Raw genomic sequence first — 19,724 nt, 5'->3', positions numbered from 1 at the left:
ACCACAGCAGGAGTGTACCTGCAGAACGTGTGTGTGCACATATGTGTGTGTGTGTGTGTGTGTGTGTGTGTGTGTGTGTGTGTGTGTGTGTGTGTGTGTGTGTGTCTGTGTGTGTGTGTGAGGAAGAGTCAGAGCCCTAATATCCAGCTGTCTAACAATAGACTGATCAGCCATAGGGTGCTGCAGTCACATGAGTAAGAAGGGCCGGACTATGTATCCTTGATGCTCAACTTGTTTGTGGACCTCAAGGAGCTGAAGTGTCGCTCGTCTCTGAGCTCTCTCTGTCTGGGTCACAGGTAAGGACTCTCTAATGTCAGCGTGATACTTTGAATTAAATTTAGTAATAAATCTTGAAATTAATTGCTGTCTAAAATGTTTATTGAAATTATCTGATTAAAAGAGCTATTTTAATTTTTATTATGTTCATAGGCTGCAAAAGATCTTAAAGCCACATTTATTTTGTCACAAAATGTGGCTGAACTGCATCTATAACCACTCGCACAGAGGTTGAGTTGACTTGATTCTCACTATGGTGATACTGCTGTTAATGCATAAAGTAGTTTTTACAACTACCCAGTAAACTCACCTTACTCTGACACAAAGTAAATTTAACATTTATGAACTAAGATGGAAAGTTGTTACAGTCTAACACACACTGTATTTAAGTAAGTTGAAGTTTCTGATTTATTGGAATAAAGTTCTACTTTGTGCTACTTTATAGTACTTCTACACATTTTAGGGGAAAATTTCCTTTTTGTTTCACCAAAAATTTCTGACAGCTGAAGTCATTGGTTACTTTTGAGACAGTGGTGCCCCCAAGGGGGGCCATGGCCAACCCAGTACTATGCCACCCCTTGTGAAAATAATTAGACGTCAACATTAGTGTCTCTAAGAGGCAGTGGCTCATTTTTTAAGCTAGGATAGCAATATCTTGTGACACAAACAAGTGACAAAGCAACAGTAAGCCCAATTGTTTGTCGTTGCTTAGGCTTGCTAATTGCTTAATAGACACCCTGTCTATTAAGCAATTAGCAAGCCTAAGCAGCGACAAACAATTGGGCTTACTGTTGCTTTGTCACTTAGTTTGATCACTGATGCACAGAACACATGAGGACATGTTCACTGACATAATCTCATGTTAACTCGCCCATTTGTTTGCATTGAGTCTAATTAGGAAGAGATGACAGCCAAATTTTAGCATCGGAAAAAAAAAAACGGAAATTTTCAAAGGGGTCCTTGAATTCACATCTCAATTTTTTTGAATAAATCATTAAAGTGACTTTTTGTTTCTGCTGTTCTTCAGTTTTTCAGTGGCTCCATCTCACCACCCCTATGAAACATGTCTGGGCGCGCTACTGTTTTCAGACACTAAATACTTACTGCTCTGACACAAAATACATTAAATATTTCTGGAGTAATACAAGGTGGCGAAAACACAGTGCATTTAAATACTACACTTCAGTACAAATATGCGGTTCTTTATTTTTTGTGGGTTTTTTTTATAGTTCTTCATTACATTTTGGGAGATATCATAATAGAATTATTCTACTTGGGGCTAATTACTTTGCAGCTGTTGTTACTACCAGTAGTTACTTTTCAGATTATGAGTTTAAATGCAAAACATATGAATTTGTAAAAAAGCAATTAGAACCACAACACTGGAATATTTTATTACTGCTTTTCCCTCATAACTTACTTTTAATGCAAGAGTTTGAATGCAAATGATTTTATTGTGAAGTCGCTACCAGAATACTTTTTCCACAACTGCCAGTGACCACAGATATTTGGGGCCAGCGCTGACACTCATTGTAAACTGCATGAGCTGTTGCCATCTCATGCTCTGCTATGTTGTTTAATGATTGGAAATATGTGCCAGTTTAAAAATAGGTTAATAGGGATCCATTTTGCAGAGCTCATCCATAAGAAAATGTCGGACACAGAAGAAGTCATGGAGGAGGAAGTTCAGTAAGTGTATTTTTGCATTTTCAGTATTATATTATGCTTAATATTGATTTTTATTTGTATTATTTATTATTTTACTATGTATTATTTATTCATTCTATTCTTATTCTTTTTGTCAATGCTGTTGATCCTGAAGGGAGGAAGAAGGTAAGAAAGTTACATCTGTCTGTTTTTATGTACTATACCTCCTTTAATCATATTAATCATCCCTGTTTTCTGATCATCAGCACAAGAGGAGGCTACAGGTAAGAAAACTTTATTTTATTTTATTTTTTTTCATGCTACAGTGTTCTAATGATCTCTTATATATATACACTTGCATGTCAATTTATTCATAATAATAATACATTTCTATTATTTTTTCCTTTACCAGATGAGTCAAAGCCCAAGCCCAAGTAAGTGTCTCTGCTCTTTTTAAAAACAGTTAAAACACCATTTATGGCACTTAATCTAATAAAATGTTCACTTCAACAGGTTCATGACAAATATCACTGCCCCAAAGATCCCTGATGGTGAAAAAGTGGATTTTGACGTGAGTCGACCACCTCCTTCTTCATAATTAACACCCCCTTCACATTTGACAAACAGCAAATACATTCTGATTTGTTTTTCTGACGGCAGGACATCCACAGGAAGCGTCAGGAGAAAGATCTGTCTGAGCTGCAGTCTCTGATAGAGGCTCACTTCATCCAGAGGAAGAAAGAAGAAGAGGAGCTCATTGCCCTCGTTAACAGAATCGTGAGTGCGTCAATCAAAGAGGAATCGTTGTGTTTGGTCCAAATCATCATGGCAGTGAATGTCTCATGTTACAGGAGAAACGTCGCGCAGAGAGAGCAGAGCAGCAGAGGGTCCGGGCAGAGAGGGAGAAGGAGAGGCAGGCCAGACTTGCGGTACGATCTCATGAGCCTCATCACTATTGCACATCATACCATACAACATTATCAGTTTCTCCTCTGAATGACTGACCTGTGCTGCATACAGGAAGAAAAAGAGCGGAAGGAGCAAGAGGAGCAGCGTAAGAAGTTCGATGAGGACGCCAAGAAGAAGAAGGCCCTCACAAACATGACTCAGCAGTACACTGCTGGACAGAAGGTCATTCAGCTTCCCATCGATCACAGTGTTCTAATATCAAACATAATGAACAGGGATGGAAAAGTTAAAGAAAAATCTTTCTCAAGTAGAAGCTGCATACATGACTAGCTCTTTATTACTTTCTTCGGTATTTCGAGTCACCAAACAGGCATTTCAGTCCGATTTAATTCTTTTAAAGGTGCAGTGTGTGCTGCACTAATCATTCATTTTGCATTTTAGTAACGGTTAAAATGCAGGATTTTTACTTGTAATTAAGTAGTTTTATAGTGTTTTGTCACCACTTTTACCGAATCAAAGAGACAGCATACTTAGTATGGTGTATATACCTCCATGTTATCATAGTGTTTTTTGTAAGATTGGAGATTTTAGTAGGAAAAAAAGATGAAAACAAATAACAACTATTCTTTTTTTCTACTATTCTGCTGTGTCAGATGGACTTATGTGTCTTTTGGTTTTTTGATGAATACAGAGTGACAACAGAAGAGGAGGCAAGAAACAAACTGAGAGGGAGAAGAAGAAGAAGATCCTGGCTGAACGCAGAAAGCCTCTAAACGTCGATCATCTGAATGAGGAGAAACTCAAGTATGCATCAAATCTCCGCAGGCTTTCCTGCGTACTTACAGTACACTGTGTCTGAAAATGGATGCTGACACAAGATTTTGATTATACAAATCTTTGGGATCACTGGATGTAAAATATTCTTAATATGAGTTCTGGTTGTTTGCGTTTAGGGAGAAGGCCAATGAGCTGTGGCAGTGGCTGATGGGGCTGGAGGCTGAGAAGTTTGATCTCAGTGAAAAACTCAAAAGACAGAAGTATGATGTAAGTTATCCAGCAGCACAAGACAACAAAACAATAGAAATCATTGATTTGGTGATGAGATCCTCTAGGAGAAACAAAAGAGGAAGACCTCCTTCAAACATGGCACCTACGAGACATCTTGAATTAGCCATGTTTTAACATTTATTCTACAAATTTTATTAGCAGCATATTTCCCAGTCTAAAGAATTTGATAGCGAAACAGTCCATGCTTGCAGAAATGAATTAAGTAACATATAAGTACCTGTCAAATGACAGTTACTCAAGATCAACAAATGGCTTTCCAGTTACAGTTGGCAGCCTCTCATGGACTTATCTGGTATTATGTCTGTTATTTAAAAGTTCATCAAAGTTTATATGTTCTTGCAGATCAACCAGCTTCTTGCCCGAGTCCAGGACCACCAGAGGTAAGTGCACAAACCTCTCATCTCCAAAACGTGCTATTTCTTTCCATTATGATAATTCTCACCCTCTGCCATTTCATATTGTCTATTATTAGACATGTAAGAATCACAGAGTGCAATCTCTTACAGTAAATCCTTTGATTATTTAAACACAAAAAATATAGATCAGACACAACCCATGCCAGGAAAGACTGCTGTGCAAAAATACTCGAAAAATATTGCAAGCAAATTACTGCATTCAAAATGTTACTTAACCTTCTGAAAACAGAGCAAATTTGCTTGATTTTTTTCAAAAACATGGTAAGAGTGCAAGTGAAAGACCCAAACTTTTGGAAGAAAGTATTTTTCCCCCCATGTTTTCGAATACTTATTTGCATGTTGAGCCAGGTTTTTAAGGGTTAAGTAAAAGTACAGATGTATCATCAGCTAAATGTACTAAAAGTATTAAAGCAGGCATACTGTAGTACTGCAGAATGGCTCCTTTCACAGTGTTACATTATTATAGAATATTTCATTTCTCACATACATGTGAGGACATATTAATGTTGTTATTTGTCAGTGGGGAATTATCTGAATATTTTTTACACTTAAGCAATATCACACCACAGAAGGTGCTGTCTGTATAACATCACAGCTGTGATTCAGTCCTACAACAGCACAACCTTGACTGTGATATTGCTTTTACACAACAGTTCAACAAGTGCCATTTATTAGTTAACAGGAACAAGGGACAACAGAGTACCATGTCTTTGTTCATCTAATGATTATTTTGCTCTGCCAAATAATTCCTCAACTGCTGGAAATGACATGGCAAACTGGCGTGCCACTTGTGAGTGGTCTACATGTTATACACAGGCCAGCTGCTTAGCACCATGAACATTTATCTGTGTGTTTCCAGTGAATTGAGAGTCTGTTACCTGTAACAGACTGTTGAATATTGTATGTCCACCTTGAGTTGTGGAGGAGAGTAGGAAAAACTCTTACCTGCTCTGGAGTCCCTGTTAGGCAAGCATCTGTCAAAAACCTCTGTGTGGTTTGAAAGGGTCATCGTTTCCGCGCCACATCTTCGTACTGTAGTTGTTCACAGTCTTGAAGCTCTATGCGGGGTTAGCTCTTAGCTAGCTAGCTAAACTAAGGCAGCTAAGCTAATAAACAAAAGCGCGGGTAACAGCTCCACACGTCCACAGAAAAGCCCTCATGAAGGCTTGTTGAAGAACTCCGCCGCCACCAATGTAGCCGAGCGTCCTGGGTTCGCCTTACTGGATAACTAATAAAAACAATAAACGGGATGCAAAACGGCATGACAGCTCCAACAGCAACCGCCCCGCTGCCCTTTCATTTTCCTTAACCAAACTTCACAGCATTGCTATTTTTCCTGCCATATGGCAACTCAAGAGGGACACACAGTAGGCCTCCAGTCACTGCTGTTACACTGCAGTCTACAGTCATGGTAGGCGGCTATCGACCGACCGTTAAGGTACGACTGAAGGATGAAGGGAACAGCGGTGAGGCGGAATGATACATGAAGAGTTATAAGTCCCTGTGATTTACTGTATATCATCATGGCTGTGATTTGGTTGTAGGCAGGAGGCCTCAGATTAACTGTTGTATAATCATGAGTATATTACTATTTTAGTACTGCATTTTTTTTAAAGTAGAAAGTAACTCTAAGTGTCAAATACATGTAGTGCAATGATTCTGAGAGTAGAAAATAGAAAATAGTAGAGAATAGAATAGAAAATAGTTCCACCGCTAGCCACAAACCTCCACACATCTCAAATGCTAACGTATCATTTTGAAGTAATTTCTCACTTTGCTTAAACAGCCATCAAATATTTTATGTTGCATCTTGCTTTCTGTATGGTAATCGATATGTTCTGAAATATCAGCACAGTGTATTCATAACCTTCCTACAGGAGTTGCATTAATATTTATGAATGCATACTTTGATGCACATCTGAGCATGAAGATGACTCTTTAAAACACTACAAAGGAAATAAACAGCAATTTTATTTGCAATATCATCAGAACAACAAATATTTGCTGTATTCCTACAGTTTGAGCCTATTTTGTCAGAACAAGCCTGACACTGCGTACTTTACATCAATACTGTACAAACCAAAATACACCCCCTTCAGTGTTGTTCTGTGTATTGATTTGCTGAGTGCTGCAATTGAACGACCTCCACCCAATCATTGCTGTGCTTGGCATTAAACTCTCCTTGCATCCTTTCAGTGCCAAAGGACGTGGCAAGGGCAAGATGGGTGGCCGGCTGAGGTAAAGGAGCAGCGAGACAGGGACGAAGCAGACCATGACACGACTGATTGGCCCATGTGTCTATGTGTGTATTCATTATTCTGTTGTGTTGGATTACATGTCAATTATCATGATATCAAAACAATAAATAAGTCATTACATCCACTCTGCTGCCTCTATGCAGATTGTTTCTGTGTAATTATGTCCAATATACAGTGCTGTAACACATTAAAACAAAAATGCAAGCAGCTTTCAGTAACAGCTCTTTCAATATACTGAAACTTCTAAAATGTGTAAGAAATCTTGTTGAAACATGTAAAAGATGGGACAAGTATGGGTCTGATGTACAATAGTTTCAAGTCTACATAGAAATAATACTGTTTTAGACAGAAAACAGAAGGATGTCAAGAAATGGCGAGTTGTTTTCCCCAATAAAAACATCTCAATTAAGTGCGTTTTTTTGGTACACATGTCCAATAAAAGAATTGACATGATAAAGAGAGCATCTACATGTTATACAATGTTTGTCATGTCAAGCTTTAATTCAAATCTACATTAAGAACAAACATTCCTCAGCAGGGCTCCACATAGTGGTAATGCATAATATTAACTATTTATTTATTGTTGCAATTACATAAGAAAAATATAATCTAGGACAGAAGCATGTGTGATGCTGATGGTGAGGAGCTGATATGAGCTGTCCTCCCTCAAATCTGAGTCCTTTCTGTATATTAAAACTATGTCTCCATATACACATATCCACACCAGCGCGTTTTCAAGTTGTTTCGTCTCTGTGGTCTGAGGAGTGGGAGCGTTTGGATGGTCCGTGAGAGGATGAAGAGAGCCTGCTGAAGAGAGGCCGTCCTCACCACAGGTGGGTTTCTCTGATCTCTGCGATCACCTGGCTGGCTTTCTGCAACGCCTGGAAACGGAAATTAAAAAGGGTGTCAATTCAAAAGCTATTATTCCTGTTCTCTCAGCTCAAATTTCATGGGTACACACTGGGGATACATTTACATGCCCACAATATTCAAAGTTTGCTCTCATTCCAAAAAAGACTATTTCTACTAAGATGTGGCTACTGAAAATAAATATTCCATTAACGCAGTCTGAACTGAGCTTTATTGTGTTGAAGCTCCTCTAATCTCCTCTTGTCCACAGTGGCCATTTAATGATCCTATCCCAATGAGACTACAATGCAAGTGATAGAGGACAAAATCCATGGTACTCTTTTGTCTTTCAAAAGTTTATATAAAGCCAACAGTAGCTGTCAAAATAAGTCAAATCAAGTGGATGTCCTCTAAAGTTAAACTGCTAAAGCCTCAAAAAAAACTTCAGATAAACCTTTTTTAACCATTTTTAATATCTGTAGATTCTGTCTCTCATCGCTCAAATCTTATAAGGGAAGGGATCTTCTGATGGACAGTATAAACAAGGATGACAGCAAGAAAAAACACTTTAAATGTTTAAATGGGCACCTGACTTTTATTATATGACAGACTTGAAAAATGTGAAGCTATTCTCTGAAGATTAAAATCTCCTTTATGCCTCATTTCCCTTGAATTTTAATGAGGGAAGATGGCTTTTATCTGAACTTACTCCTTTCAGTATACTAAAAGAGCTGAATTCAAGAGTGTATGTTTTTAAGTTGATATTTTGAAAATATGCCTGACAGATGTCACTGACTGAAACCCAGCGGTGACAGTGTACAGGAATTCAATCCTTTTTTGGTGTTTAAAAAATATAAAAGTGACAAGTAAATGTTTAAACGAGCAGTGATCGTATGACTGAAACAGAATCTTGTTTTGGCGATCTGTTGGGACACTCGATGAATCTGTTACCTTGAGCATGTCAGCGGCCTCGTTGCGTCTCTGAGCCATGTCCTCGGACTCTGTCAGCAGGTCGTTCAGCAGGCTCGTTTTGTATAACTGACCCACCAGCTCACTCTGCAGGCAGTCCTTCACGTGGTTCACCAAGAAGTGCATCACGGCCTTTGGTACACTGTGGTCAAACAACAATGACAGAGAAGGAAGACACAGTGCAGCACATAAGAACGAGCCAAACATGCTGATGTTTTATCAATGGTGATGGGAAAAAAAAAGAGAAGAAAAACAGCCAGGCTGATTACACGTCTACCTGTCCTGGATGTTCTTCCGTACAATCAGAAAGTAAGACTTGATGAGTCTCTCGATGACCTCGCAGTCTCTCTGCTCTCGAGCAGACAACTTCCTGGACACTGGAACAGGCTGGCAATGAACATGCATCAAATCAGTAAAAATCTTAACCATCTAAGATGCAACCAGGCAACTGTACACACAAACAACAGTTACAGCAAATATAAAAATATTCAGTGTAACGGCACACTCGCAGTATGCTGACAGCCTACAAGAGAAAGCTGTTTTAAAACTTTGGGATGTTATCGCAGTATGTGAGAGAAACCCAAGCAACTTTCCTTAATTACTTATTTATATTTTCTGTTTATGATGTAGGCTAAAATGTGCTGTTTTGCAGCCGTTGAAAAATCACTCACATAATGTGTCAGGTGCGATCTCTGTGACCTATTCATCATGTCTATTAACGCAGAGTACGCACCACATCTAGCAGGTTGACAGCGTGGCCCTTCTGTGGGCTTGCAGGGAGTGGGGGCTGGATTGTGGTCCTGTCACTAGGTGCTCCATCCTCTCCCTTCCTCAACATGCCCCTCCAGTTCCCCGTCCCGCCGTCCTGCTGCTCGCTGACAGGGCCGCTCTGAGAACCGCTGGCCGCTGCCTGAAGGGAGGAGAGAGACAGGGAGTGAGGACGTGTCAGGCATCCTGCATGAGGACACATGCTCAGGAACATGTAGGGAGATAAGAATGTTAATAAATTTCAAAACAAGTTTCAAATAGCAGCATGCTCCAGGCCTTCTTTGACTTCAGTGCAAAGAAGTTTGATGTACTGTTCATTCTTTCAAATTCGAACTGAACAAGCAGGAGGACTGTTGGAAAACTGACAAGTAGAGAGCTTAAGTGACATAACCAAGGTTTAGGATTGGACGACAGGAAAAAGACTTTACTGTAATCTTTTCTGCTTATGTGCATTGCAGGGAATACTGTAAATATGAAATCTTATGGTAATACTGGATTCACAGAATTTCTGTAGTGGATTTATTTATCAGCTCTCTCATGTACTGGATTAGCATGAGGGAGACTTTCTGGTTTTTTAATTTTAAAATGTTTTTCTTTCATGAAATCTCAAGAAAATGTACGACTATACTTGGGCATAAGTTACAGGAGAGGACACAGGGGACACGTCCCCTGCACTCTCAGAAGGCAGATTTGGACCCTCCACTTCTTTCAAAAGAACATGAGTGATGTCTTCACACACAATCCACATTAAGTTGGCTGACATTCGCTTAGAAATATTTATAGTGACATCATGTTGGAATATCTATATCAGTTTGTAAAATGTCGTCAAGTTACGCAGCCATAAAAAAATGGCATTGCTTTTTTTGGAAATTACTTATTGTGTTTGTCCCTCAGCAGGAACAGCTGCCCCGACAGGTGTCAGTCAGGGAGCAGGGGCTGCGTGTAGAAAGTGGCGAATAAAATTAATTAAATATTCACTTTTCACCTATGGGGAACACATTTATAAGTGTAATCGCTTTTTACTGTATTTTGCTGACTAAAATAGTTTTGTTATGACCATCTGGATGTGTTTTGTTCTATTTACTTTCTACTTACTTTTGAGTATTTGAAAAACTAATGCCCCTTTGAGGATATGTGTGTGTACTAACTGTGTTCCCCCCAAAATCAAAATACTATCCCTGGTACAAGATCATGATATACATTGCTATCTCATTAAATAATTACAAATCCAGTGATAAAATATTTTTTTCCATATCACCCACTCCTACCAAGGCTCATAAAGTTTGTCTTAATCTGAATAAAATAAATGCTAAAAGAGCACTATATCTGACTACATTTTGAAAAGCAATATATTATATTAGTAACATTTCTTCTGACAGAGCAATCAGCATGCAGCAAGAAAGGGTTAGTGAAGTTCAAAGGTCAGATCGGGTTCATGTGGGGGAAAAACTGCCCCCTCAAATCCCACTACAGGACACTGAAGGCCAAACCGCCTGCTGTTGCAGAGGTTTGGGTGAATTTGGAGGAGCACAGCACTTTCAAATTGGATCCGAGCACGGTGTAAACAGGGATATAAAGACGACAGTAAGGGCTTGGGGGTGGGCAGAGGTTAAAATGTGAGCAGGCAGTGAGTGAACGAGACACACCTTGGCAGCCTCACCCTCAAGGGCAAGAGGGTCAGTGGGAGAGAGAGACTGCCCACCGGGGCCTTTAAGGGACTAGAGAAAGACAACATTGAAAAGAAAAGAGAGGATAGAAAACTGGCAGGAGCTACAGGCAGAGGTGCTTCACATAATGTAAAGAGAATAACAGTCTCAGATTTATTACGGAGGAATTCTGAAGTTGGTTAATTCTTCAGAAAAAGTGGACTGAACCTGCAAGAAATTCTGTTAAAACCTGTTACAAAATATTGGAAGCTGACCATACCTTGTCTCTGGGAACTGCAGAGGGCAGGTCTCTCATTCTGTTGCGTCTCTGCTCCTATGAAAAAATTAAGATTTGAGAAATGCAACTCCATCAAACATCATATATTAAGTCTTGCTGAAGCTGCAACATTACGACACGAAGTCCTAATATGATAATGACGGTCTATAATAGGTTTGCTGAGAAGCACAGCGGATTTCTGCTCAAGTAACACTGTAAGACACTGAAAAGGTCCTAATCTTTATTTCTGGAAACCTCTAAAGGAATCTCACTGTTTTGCTTAAGAGGCTTGTTGAAAATCTTTTTTTAAAAAAGATTATTAGGACAGCCTTACAGAGAGGAAATGAGGGGAAGAGAAAGGGGGAACAGCACAAAGAAAAGAAGCAAACTAGTGCCGCTGTCAACACCTCAGCCTGTGGGGCGCACTCTCAATCAGATGAGCTAGAGGTTGCCCATAAATGTAATCCTGTTCAGGATGACCCTGGCTATGACCATTTATTCCAAAGTTATTTTACTGTACAATTTTTAAAAAATATTAAAGGGAAAGTCTGCTCAAACTACATTATAAAACACTGATGATTACCTCATATTTGAACTGTCAACAAAGGAAATGTTGCAAAGGTCAATGTTGGATTTGTTTCATGAAAGAAGGATAAATATGCAAGATGGTACAGCAAAAAATATGCTTTATGTGAAGAAGTGTGAGGCCGTCTTACCTCTATATTATTGTTCATGAGGCCACAGGCATCGGCAAAGTCAGGGTGCTTGGTGTTGATATAGGCCAGCTCAATGGCAACCAGGTTATGAACCTGAGAAAAAAAAAGATTTGTAAATCACTCCTAGGATGCCCATAAATATTCCTAAAAGTGGTATTAAGTGTGAACAGGTGCTGACCATTTCATTGGTGACTGGGAGTCTCTTCCTGAGTAAAGAGGTGACCACTTCTACGATGGCATCGTGCAGCTTTGGAAACCTCAGCAACTCCTGCAGAGATAAACAACTGCCATAATTATTGTTTGTTCACAGTGAATATACCAATAGAACAGTGTCGGGTTTCTCCAGAGTGTAAAGAAAGGTGAGACCGATTTATGGATTTACAGCATGCCTCCGTGCTTTGGTAATTTAACATAAATGTGTGTGTGTGTGCAACCGTATTTCTCACCTGTGTGCTGTAGTTGCTGCAGTGCTGGATAATCCTCTGCATCTCCTCGTGAACCAGCTCCACGCAGCGCAGACTGGGCTCTTCCAGGCGCTTGACCTGCCGCTTCACCAGCAACTCAAAGGAAACCTCAGGCACAAATAAAGCAGGCCTCGGGCCCTGTCGAATACAAAGAAACTCTTCAAAAAGGCGTCATTCAAAAACACAGATCACAAGTTGGAGAAGGAGCAGAAACCCACCGTTGCATTTCTGATTGCTGTGAGCACGTCGATGGTTGTCAGACCGCCCAGAGGATCGACCGACTCCAGTGTGCGACCAAATGTTTCGTGAAATATGTAACAGATTCTCGCCCCACCACATCTAAGAAGAAGCAGAGGAAACTACATGAAGGCAGAAGTTGAACTTGAGCACTCAGGGCAGTTTGGATGCCAGCACCCCTCAGTGGTGTATGAAGGTACGTGCAGTTATGACAGTTGTGTAACTCACAGTTCAGCTGTCTCGATGTACTTGGCCGTGCCCTCTATGGTGTGGCAGTACTCTGCAGCAAACTTGGTGATGAGCTGCAGCAACGTAGCGCTTTTATCCTCGACAGGTTCGCCGTAGCTGTTGAGTAGTGACTGGTATTGCGCGGCCAACACATTGATCCTTGTCTTCAGCTCAGGAAGACAGTCTCTAATGTGGTGCATGAGTAACCTACGTCAAAATTCAAGAAAACAATGTGATTGGCTGATAAGGAGGGAGGTTTGTTAGAAATTACAACAAAACATGACGATTTAGGTTACTGTCAGAGAGGGAGGAAAACTCAAATGTACAAGTCCAACAAGCATCTAAAACCTTTTATTTCTTCATAAAAAAATAAAATTAAAAAAATCTAAGAAATACATAAATCAAAACTTTATACCTGTTCAATGTTCTGGCCAGGTATTTGGTTCCATTTCTGTTTGCAAGGGAGGGGTACTTCTTTTGTAGGAAGGCGTATTCATCACGGATAGCATCTGCCACCAACTTCTTTTGATTAATATCCAACTGACTCCTACGAAAAAGCACACACAAAAAAAACTTTACTCAAATTAGTCAGAGCTCACATTTTAAAAGTCAGTATTGCAGTCAATCATGTTCATTTAATTGTGGGAAGCCAAAATCAAGATAATGATTACAATTCGACTGACTGTGCAGCCACAGTAAAAAGTATTCAATTTTGCAGTACAGTCATGTATGAAAATCTGAAAGCTGGAATAAATTGAAAATAGCGAGTGAGACAGCAGGAAATCCGTATAAGCAACCAAGTGAGATACATGTATATGAATGAGATTAAGAGTGAAGAGTTCCATATTATAAATCCTCTTTAATCTTCAGGGAGGTGCGAAACGTGTTCAGTGAGTCTGTCTTATAAAATTTAATAAGGATACTGAATCCATAGCCTACTTCAATCCAGCCTGCTCCCATTATATTTGACGTTTTTTGTAACTGTGTATCTGCCATTTGCCTTCAGCTTTGCCCTGTATTGTTTATACAGACATAATAAATAGTAAAGTGTATTTGCTTGTTTTTCATTCCTTCCCTCCTTTTTTGCATTCCTTTCCTCCTTACTGACTGACTAACTGGCGTGGCACAAAAATGCACTTTTACCTGTTAACGACTCCAATAATGCCCAGTTTGACAGGAATGACCCGGCCCATCAATACATCCATGGCATCTGTGCCAGCATCCATCAGATCCAGCTTGGTCACCACTGCTAGTGTCCTCCTGCCTGAGGACAAAGACATCATACACATCTGTCTGCAAAAAACACCACTACAAAGACAACATGAAGATGGAAGTAAGGGCATATGCTGATGACACATAAAAAGAAAAGTAATTCAGTTTTCCTTTTATAGCCCAATACAGCAAATTTCAAATTTGCCTCAGGGGGCTTTACAACATCACCCTCAATACACATCAACTAAAAACAAAAAACAAAACAAACTCTAACTGGGAAAAGGTGAAGAAACTTCAGGATGAGCAACGAGGGAAAATGACAAAAAAATAAACAAAAAGGCCATTTACCGTCAGGGTCGACCTCACGGGCCACTTTCAGGGCCTCTGAGGTTGCCATGTCTGTATTGGCAGCAGTCACAGCCAGGATGATGGAGTTGGGGTTGGAGATGTACTTGAAGATCAATTCTCTGATCTGGAGCTCAATGTCTTTAGGCTGGTCTCCCACTGGTACCTTTATTACACAAAAAACAACACAAAAAAACCCTCACTGACTTCAAAACCATAAAATTCATCTGCAGGATCATTTTGAGCTCATAGAGCACTCAGGTTTAGAAGCAAACGGGAACATCATCTCACCTTTGTAATGCCAGGAAGATCCACCAATGTGAGGTTCACAACATGTGGTGAGAAGATTTTCAGATGAATGGGTTCATCACTAATACCCTGAAAATAAAACCAGGCGGATATGAGTTCAGTGGCTGACTCGGGTTAAGGCTGATATTTAGACATCATCCTCCATGGATACGCTTCCTTTTAATGGCCGTAATCATCCTACCTTATTATCTCCAGATATTCTGTCTGTTTCCGCTTCAATTTCTTTCCTGATCTCCTCGAAGTCTGTGTAGATCTGGAAGAGAAATTTAAGCATGTGAGGTAAAAGATTCTAGACCCTTGAGGACAGATGTACAGTAGGCCCCACCACCTCTCCTACACAGCAGCAAGACTCTACAGGTTTTATAGTTGCTCATCCTCATCGGTTGTTTTGAGTCTCTTTACAGTCGTTACTCGCTCTCTGTGATTTTTTGTCTCTTAGCGGTCATTTTGAGTTTCTTTTTGGTTGTTTTGCCCCTTTCCGTAGTCATTGTGAGTATCTCACCAGTTGTTTTGTATCTCCTTGTGGTCTTTTTGTGTCTCATAGCGGTCATTTTGAGTCTCTTTGTAGTTACTCCGTGTCTCTGTGTGGTTATCTTCTTTCTTAGTTTTACCCCTTTTCATAGTCCTTATGAGCATCTGAATGTCTCTTTGCAGCTGTTTTGCATCTCTTTGTGGTCTTTTTGTAGTTGTCTTATGTGTCTTTGAGGTCATTTTTTCCTCCTGGGTGGTACTTGTATTTTTGAGTGACATTTTGTAGGTGAAGGTCAGGTGGAGCTCTGACACTTTGGGCCTCTAGGCCTGTGCCAGGTAGACTCGTCCATAGTAAGCAACATCAATATAAGAAGCAGTTTTTGAAACAACAATAACAACACAGAATGAAAAAATCAGTGCATGACAGTGACTGTTTTTTAGAAGGGACTTCCTGTTTAGTGTCATGAGGCTATCAGCACATAAAATAGCTTCTTTGTTCAAGAACATTGAACCAACAGCGACACAAATATTTTTAGCTACTGAAAGGGTGTGTGCCTGATTTCATTACAGACTAAAGATTTTGCTGTTGTAAACATATCACAAAACCACAGCATGTCCTCCTATAGATAATCCACAAATGACAGCGAATCAATACAGGGCACAAAGCAAGGGTACCTCATCACCGAGCACGGTTGATCAAATATTCAGGTGTTTCTATATGCAGTACAGCAGTGGTGGGAGACTCCACTTTGAGTGCAGTATTTGGGCAAACATGAGGGTGACAACTCTACCTTGTTTTTGGTGTGTAGAAACTTGCCCCATTCCTCTCCGTCGATGCCTGCAGAAATACAAAGAACAGAGGTTTCAATTACTGATGTGACAGATGTGGCCTGGAGAGCAGTGTTACTATTATTACTAGTGCTAGGTCTCATGGGAGGATTTCTCTGGTGGCAAAGATGGGATGGAAAAACTCCTCAGAGCCAAACATTCACAGCTGAAGAGTTTTTTAAAAAAAAAAAGTGGAGCAGTGGAACGACTGCTGTTTTCACATAATAGCCATGGAAGCAAATTAAAGACTAAAGACAAAAAAAATCGTGCATTTTGGGAAGCGGGGACCTAGAGTGTTTAAACAACATAATGATTATCTCAGCTGCAATATTCAGCATTGCAACAAAAACAAGGACACAAGATTACAAGGGTGGAGTCTGTTAGTCATGTTAAAGGAAGCTGGCATTTGAGGACATTGTTGGTGTCATAGGTGGAGTTTTAAAATATGAAGCACAGGAATCTGCTGATTTTCTTTGTCTCACTTCAACTGACAGAGACCAGCCTGAATCAAAGGAGAGTGATTGAGCTGAATAAAGTGAAGCCACATGGTTTGGCAGCTTTGGAAAAGCTACACAAATGCAAGGAAGGATGGGGCAGAATGGGCAAAAGAAATGGGGGAGGTTATGTAATATATAAACACAGAAAAGCAAAGAACAAGGAAAAGGAGACCTCTGTAAAGGCGTCCATTTTTCTTGGATTCTGTGGTTTAAGAGAGACGACAGGAGACAAAAGGGTTAGCCCGACTATCTGCAGCTGCTGCATGACACTCTGCAGCAATGCAGAGTCACTCTGAGGCCATTCCCAGAGGACCGCACTGAATACATGCAGGATCTTGGCACATTTTCTTTTCACTGAGAGGTGGATGGTATCAGTGCTCAGCTGAGCTGTGGTTTCTTTCACAATAAAGAAACATTCCATAGTTCAATAAGGAATCATTATAGCACTGTCGCGGAGAAATCTTGTAACCCAAAAAATTGAAAGCCTCAAATAAATTAAAATCTTATAAACTTATGAAATGTGAAAGTGGCACACAGTGTAGAGGTCAAATTGCTGAATTTAAATAACTCTTTACAGCTTCCTGTCTAAATCAGGTCCTAACTGCCACATCCCCATATGTTCACTTGACTGAGTGGACTGTGGAAGTACGCTAACTGCCATTCATTTCCTGATGTCATTTCACCAGTTATACCACAAGTATAGTCACCAGTATAGCCTTGCCAGGCCAACATTTGAGTCAAAATTAGCTTATTCCAGATATAATATTCGTGTTTATGTAGCTGCTAACAAGACATTGCAGTAAAAAAATGTCGAACCACATCATTTAGAAACAGCATCACTTTTACGTAGTTTGTCTGCCAGAGAGCACTGCCAAGTTATTTTTCCAAGTGTATAATTTCCCGCTCGATATGTTTCTATCACAATTTAAAAAAAAAAAAATCACACCAGGATTGTTTGTTTAATTAAAATACTACGGCCTGATGTGTTGTAATCAGATTTTTTTCAACAACCAAATATAAAAATTAGTATCTGCCTAAAAAATGCAGCACCAGTCTGGCTATAGTGCATGCACAGCATATTGTGAATATATTTAAAAAGAGTGAGTATCAAATGGTTTAGTTTGCAGCAGCTCCACAGACAGAGATGTAACAGAGATGACAGTAACATTACCGTTCTCTTCATTGCTTTTCCTGCGGTCTTCTGGATCGATGTGCACTAGCTGTAGGATAAGGGGCCGACGCGTGACGATGCCAGTACCACGTGGCAGGATGTCCCTGCCAACCAGGCTCTCTAAAACTGAACTCTTCCCGCTGCTCTGTAGACAATAACAACATCATAAACAAAACAAAAAGTGGGGTGATGAAAATATGAATGACTTACTGACCAGAGAAATATCTTCCCACATCGTGCACATACAGACAAAACACACTGAGCTGAGGTTGACTGTATCTGACACTACATCTTTATGCTATCTCTGTAGGTGCTTCTCCAGGGGTCCAGGAATGACTTGAGGAACCTTAGGTGTTGGTGGGAAGGCTGAATGTCACTCAATGATCGAACACAACAAGCCTTGTGACTGCTTCAACCTGTGTGCAGTTTTCATTCGCCCAAACACTGGGTGGCACTAAGCCTGCGTTTTTGGCTTACTGGCATGTGCTGTAGAGTAACTCCTAATGAGATCTGGTGAACTGAAATACCTCACTCGGCTGGTGATTCCTATTTATTGGACCTGTACTGATTTCCTTAGTGGACTTGAAGGCTACATTGTAATCAGCGACTCCTTCTATAGCAGTACATCTAATGCAGTTTTTGCTGATATAGGTAGGCTTATTATGGGTCAGGTCTCAGTTACAGCTGTCCTTAACTGAAGGTCTTTGCAGATCTGGGCCTTTGTGGAGCCATGGCCAGGGCAAACATAACAAATCGGGCATTTAAAACATCCTCTGGCTTGACTTGTCTCACTGTAACACCATCAGATGTCTGCCAAAAGGTCTGAGACAGTCACATCCTATTAGACAAGCAGTGAAAGTAAATGTGTTAGACAAAACCTGCCACTTTAAACCAATTAGGCTTTAATGTGTACACAAGATAGTTAGGTGCACAGTGTGAAAGTGTATCAAATAAGTTTCAGCTTTATGGTCATAACTAGTTTATGGTGCTGAGGAATAGTACTATCAGAGGTGTTTGTCAGATCTTGTTCACCCCATTTATATTAAAGAGGGTTGACAACATATCAACAATATTTTTTAAAATGTCATCAAAAACTCACCATTGAGATCTTGAAGAAGGCATCAGAGGGCTTCACAAGTTATACTATAAGCATGATTCTCTATGAGGATTATTTTAAGCACCTAATTAAATGGCAATCCTGTATAGCTCCTATTGTGCGTGTGAATGGAGAATATTTTTAAGATACAACATTGCAAATTATGTTTTCAATAATTGAAAACATAGGTAGTTTGAATGGCATGTGGAGATGAACGTGTTTCATCTCAAATAATACCAATAAATAATCCGATCTAATATTTAGGATTTGAGGGTTGATACTTGTTTGTTCCCTGTGAGTCAAAACATTGCTAGCTGCATTAGTTTACAAGTGAGCTCACATGTAGCTAATGCTAACTTAGCTGCTCGGTTAGTTAATTTGGATTTAAAAAGACGACCCTTGTGTAATGCCAGCCTACACGGGTATATTGCACCTGCATGAAACTGAAACAAAAACTGAGGTTAACATATCTCAGGTAGACAACACAATAAGTTGGCGCAGGCTAGCTTAACTTGTTAGCCTCAAAGCAAAGTGACGTTTCTCACCTGAGTTCCCACAACAACTATCTGTGGCAGTTGAATAATGTCTGCGCCGACCGTGTTAAATACATCCTGCAGTTTGTTTATGACAGGTATGAGGGCCTCCATGAGCTCCGATACGAATCCCGACCCGTCAAATACTTTCTTTACCCTGCCGCACACGGGTACAAAGTCATTCAATGTCCCTCGGCTAAATGCTACTGGCGTCTCTTTAGATCTTCCAACAACTGCGCACACAGTCGCTCAGAGTGGAATCATGGGAGTTGGAGTTCTCAAGAGTCTGGTTCAACACGCGAGTAAACGCGGTTTTACTTTTGCTGAACTACAGTTTTTAAGCGTGACATCATACTGAACTTCCACCAATGGAAAGGAGGAGAATTACTTTTTTTCCTCTACGCAACCGTAACCAAGGAGGGTATCAAAAATATTTGTGTGTGTAACCCATGGTGCAAACCAGAGCCCTTTTGTTTATTCTGGTGCACTAGTGTAACCCAAGAGTAAAGACGGTCATATACGGTAAAACCGGTT

General features: G+C 40.1%; 2 protein-coding genes and 1 long non-coding RNA gene across 6 annotated transcripts in view; 1 reads left to right on the top strand and 2 right to left on the bottom strand.

Annotated features, from left to right (window-relative positions):
• LOC121950619 (uncharacterized) overlaps positions 1–5,730 on the bottom strand; it is a 63,844-nt gene extending 58,114 nt beyond the window's left edge. The window contains exon 1 of the long non-coding RNA XR_006106331.2: positions 5,262–5,730. This is a non-coding gene — a long non-coding RNA (uncharacterized LOC121950619). The remainder of the gene's footprint in view (positions 1–5,261) is intronic.
• tnnt2d (troponin T2d, cardiac) lies at positions 178–6,698 on the top strand. The gene is made up of 13 exons (XM_042496669.2): positions 178–296; positions 1,911–1,965; positions 2,099–2,109; positions 2,190–2,207; positions 2,336–2,357; positions 2,437–2,494; positions 2,584–2,700; positions 2,775–2,852; positions 2,944–3,054; positions 3,524–3,636; positions 3,786–3,876; positions 4,243–4,280; positions 6,513–6,698. The coding sequence occupies exons 2-13, from the start codon at positions 1,928–1,930 to the stop codon at positions 6,556–6,558; spliced, it is 741 nt and encodes a 246-aa protein (XP_042352603.1). The 5' UTR covers positions 178–296; positions 1,911–1,927; the 3' UTR covers positions 6,559–6,698.
• dnm1l (dynamin 1-like) lies at positions 6,268–19,433 on the bottom strand. 4 transcript variants are annotated; one of them, XM_042496660.2, is made up of 20 exons: positions 19,203–19,433; positions 17,562–17,706; positions 16,563–16,592; positions 15,857–15,903; positions 14,776–14,847; positions 14,577–14,663; positions 14,289–14,451; positions 13,872–13,992; positions 13,144–13,275; positions 12,729–12,935; positions 12,482–12,602; positions 12,246–12,401; positions 11,978–12,067; positions 11,800–11,892; positions 11,087–11,140; positions 10,807–10,878; positions 9,126–9,302; positions 8,670–8,779; positions 8,375–8,534; positions 6,268–7,455 (listed from the first exon to the last, which is right to left on the bottom strand). In XM_042496660.2, the coding sequence occupies exons 1-20, from the start codon at positions 19,302–19,304 to the stop codon at positions 7,399–7,401; spliced, it is 2,196 nt and encodes a 731-aa protein (XP_042352594.1). In that variant the 5' UTR covers positions 19,305–19,433; the 3' UTR covers positions 6,268–7,398. The 4 variants fall into 4 exon arrangements, with proteins under 4 accessions (XP_042352594.1, XP_042352596.1, XP_042352595.1 ...); XM_042496662.2 differs by lacking the exon at positions 10,807–10,878 and having other exon boundaries at positions 19,203–19,432; XM_042496661.2 differs by lacking the exon at positions 16,563–16,592 and having other exon boundaries at positions 19,203–19,432.
• Between the last annotated feature and the right edge of the window lie 291 nt (positions 19,434–19,724).

This window comes from Plectropomus leopardus, chromosome 7 (genome assembly GCF_026936395.1).
Source record: "Plectropomus leopardus strain MGB_pleo_1.0 chromosome 7, ASM2693639v1, whole genome shotgun sequence".
Classification (NCBI taxonomy): Eukaryota; Metazoa; Chordata; class Actinopteri; order Perciformes; family Serranidae; genus Plectropomus; species Plectropomus leopardus.
This window is presented reverse-complemented; position numbering and strand designations above follow the sequence as displayed.